General features: G+C 33.9%; 1 protein-coding gene across 1 annotated transcript; it reads left to right on the forward strand.

Annotated features, from left to right (window-relative positions):
* Window positions 1-275: 275 nt before the first annotated feature.
* Window positions 276-2,146, forward strand: LOC141671448 (BAG family molecular chaperone regulator 2-like). Its single transcript, XM_074477701.1, has 4 exons — window positions 276-755; window positions 841-1,097; window positions 1,191-1,337; window positions 1,557-2,146. Exons 1-4 carry the CDS (start codon window positions 521-523, stop codon window positions 1,872-1,874), a joined length of 957 nt encoding a protein of 318 aa, XP_074333802.1. The 5' UTR covers window positions 276-520; the 3' UTR covers window positions 1,875-2,146.
* Window positions 2,147-3,589: the final 1,443 nt, after the last annotated feature.

A 3,589-nucleotide genomic window follows, 5' to 3' on the forward strand; every position in this document is an offset into this window, starting at 1 on the left:
TAACATCTACTTTCACTTTTTTTTCTGCCATTTCACTTTACTTGTTAAAAGGAAATGAACTTGAATCTAAAGGCAACATCAAGATTCAGTTGTTGTCTAAAGAGTATACGACAAATTAATTCATGCACATTTCTTAATGTATTTAATATACCAATAGGCATCTATATACTTTCAACACCAAAAAAGCAAGAAAAAGAGAGAAAATTTAAAAAAATGCAAGTATTCTCATTATATATAGATGGTTCAAGTACACATTCTAAACAATATTCCTCTCTGTCCATTCCTCATCATCAGACAATTGTGAGGCATTTCATTCTCTTCTAAAGTAGCCTATAGCTAGTTTGGTGTGCTAGCTTGTAATCAAATGCAAACATGTGTGTGTTGCTGTTGAGGTTCTGACTATGTGGGTCACAAGTTTGGTTCTTTCTTTATTCTTGGGTTTCCTTCTCTAGCTTCCACCTTAAGTTCTTGAACCATCATTTCTTAAGTTATCTAGTTCTATAAATAGACTTTCGAGACGATGAACATGAAGAGCAAGCCTACTGGAGTATTCACTCCAGCACGAGGAATTACCGCGGTTGGAGGCGTTGGTCTGGAGGGATATGCTCCTTGGGAAATGAGGCCAGGGGGAATGTTGGTTCAGAAAAGAAACTCTGATGCTGATCATAGTTCAGTTGTGGTTCCAAATATTAAAGTGAAAGTAAAACATGGTTCTTCGTATCTTGAGTTTAACATTAGTTCTCAAGCAAGCTTTGGTAAAAAAATTATCATTTGTCTTGTTGGTTTTTGATTTTTTGTATGCTTTTATTTAGTTGTTGACAATTCTTTGTTTTTATGCAGGTGATTTGAAGAAAATGGTGGCAGGGCCAACTGGTTTGCACCATGAGGAACAGAAGTTGATTTTTAAAGATAAGGAAAGAGAATCAAGAACATTTCTTGATGTTGCTGGTGTTAGCAATGGTTCCAGAATTGTGTTAGTTGAGGATGTTGATGCAAAAGAGAGAAGGTATATTGAAGCGCGAAAAAACGCTAAGATTGAGAAGGCCTTAAAGGATATAGCAGAGATTAGTTTGGAAGTTGATAAGTTTGCTAAACAGGTAATGCTTCTATCCTTCAACATTTTCTTTAAAAGTTAAATATTTTGTAACTAGAGTGTTTTGTTCAAATGTTTAAAATTATTGAAATTGCAGGTAATAAATTTGGAAACACAAATTTGTGCTGGCAAGAGAGTTGTGGAGAAAACCTTGTTGAATCTAGTTGAGCAGTTGATGACACAGTTGATAAAACTTGATGAAGTTGCAGGTGATGGAGATGTCAAACTGAAAAGGAGATTACAGGTGAGAAATAAATTTTTTGGCCTAGCGGATATCATTTGTTCTGGGTTACAAGACAAGATGTCGAGGGTTCAAATCTTAGTCGACATTTTGCAAATTATCTCCTACCTCCAAGATAAAAAAAATGGATCCTTTATGCTGCAATTCTGCAGATTCTTGTTCTGTTCAAAAGATTAGAACTACAACCAAGAATGATGATTTAAATGGTGCATTTTTTTGTAGGTGAAGAGAGTCCAAAAATACATAGAAACTCTAGATGTGCTCAAGATAAGAAACTCAATGATTGAGAATGCCCCACTGCAGCAGCACCAGCAGAAGATTACAGCAGGGCAAAAACTGCAAATAAATCCAAATCAAAGGCAACAAGAACAGCACAGAAAGCACAGATTGGCAATGGTGAAGCCAGTTGTGGTAACTACAAACTGGGAAACATTTGATGCTGGCATGTCGACAAAAATGTCGTATCAGAACTCTGCATCTACAGTTAATTATGGAACTAATAATGCAAGTTCTAGGCCTAGGTGGGAATATTTTGTGTAAAACTTTATCTGTAATTCACGCGATTTACAGATAAAAGTAAATCGCATTTTCTGTTTCTTCACTAGGTCACTATTACTTCGTTTTACTTATTTGGAATCTTTCATTTCAAATTAGTAATACGTAAATTGTTCAAAATTATCGCACAAGCGATCAAAATCTGAGCTATATAGTATCTGAAGGAATGATCAGAGCTCTGATGCAATTATCTAATGTGTGTAACTATTTGAGATCTGATTAGTAAACTTGCTAATGAGAAGTAGTATTACATTTAATCCTGTCTCGTTTCACTACATAAGCAGTTTTGGATGGTTGATTAACTTTCAAGGCATTATTTAGAACAAACAAATATTATGCAGAGTGGCATTGATACCGCTGTATGATATGCTATAACATACGTCCGTAGACCAGCGGCCCAATAAGAAATAAGATACTGACTACTGTAATTTGTGCTTCAGTTTTGGATTCACAGACAAGGTAAATTGTCTGAAACAAGGACAAAAAACACAATGGGATTAATCATTAAGATGTGATTGTAAGAGTGAATTATATGAAAACAATAGGAGCCATGAGTAATGAGCACTGAGCAGCAATAATTAACAAAAAATAAGCAAATTCACAGGCTGGAAATTGCTAAAAGGTGTTATTATTAGTACAAGAAGAATCCAGTTCATTGAGACAGTGATGTGGTTGATGGAGGTGTTTAAAGTTTGCTACTGTACATTAATAATAACAAGCTTTGAATGAACAAACAAAACAAGATTCTAATTTTGGCATGGTTATAAAACTCGGAAATCAGTTCTACTTACTAACAACTCGAAATCCGAGTACTTGGCTGATCTTATAAGTACTTGTTTTCAGTATCCAAGTAATATGTCGGGTTATCGTTTAAATCCGAATCGGTTGACCTCCGATATCTAAGCACTCAGATTCGAGGATCGGAGAAATTCAAGATTTCGAAAACAATATAATAAATGAGCATGGCATGATGTAAAATTAGAAATGAAGAGGTTGGGAAAGAATCTTCATCATTAATAATGGAGCATCTTCTGCCTATCTGTTCTGCATGTACAGATCTATGTCTACAGGCACATAGATTTAATGGAGTTGGATTAGTGAAGTAAGATGGATTAGGCTAGAGATTAAGTGATTTAGTATAGCTAAGTATGTGATTACTTATTTTCTGTGACTCTAGCAAGCTAGAGAAGGATATAGATGCTTGCATGTGATATATGAGCCAAAAATAAAGTGAATTTTTCAACCAACTGAAATTTGTTCTTTATTCATGGCTTTGAAGTGAAGAAAGTAACAACAAATCACATGCACTTCTTCATGTTAAGAAAAGGACTAATTTCAACTTTTATAATTTAATATGAGAATTGATAAATAAATTTTAAAAATTATTATTTAAGTTTCAATTTTCTTGTAAATGACAAAAATATACATAATAAAAAGGGTGAAACCCCAAAATACCCATTATTTGAGAAAATTTGCCGAAAATGCTGATTGGAGGGGTGTTCCGCTCTAAATACCTACAGAATACGCATTCCTCACATGCGAAATCCTTTCTTTAAAAATTTATAAAGAACACGTATTTACAACATGCGTATAAGATTTTTGACTTTTAGCAAATACGCATCATAAAGATGCGTATTGTTTGGATTTTCAAAAAAAACATGCATTCTTAACATGTGTGTTCTTTACAAATTTTAAAAAGT

Source organism: Apium graveolens, chromosome 7 (genome assembly GCF_009905375.1).
Source record: "Apium graveolens cultivar Ventura chromosome 7, ASM990537v1, whole genome shotgun sequence".
NCBI lineage: Eukaryota > Viridiplantae > Streptophyta > Magnoliopsida > Apiales > Apiaceae > Apium > Apium graveolens.

Bases quoted from the DNA above. Each gene is read 5' to 3' on its own strand.
- LOC141671448 (XM_074477701.1), top strand. From the start codon at position 521: ATGAACATGAAGAGCAAGCCTACTGGAGTATTCACTCCAGCACGAGGA. The intron at 756-840 runs GTAAAAAAATTA...GTTTTTATGCAG, and splicing joins TAGTTCTCAAGCAAGCTTTG to GTGATTTGAAGAAAATGGTG. The intron at 1,098-1,190 runs GTAATGCTTCTA...TTGAAATTGCAG, and splicing joins TTGATAAGTTTGCTAAACAG to GTAATAAATTTGGAAACACA.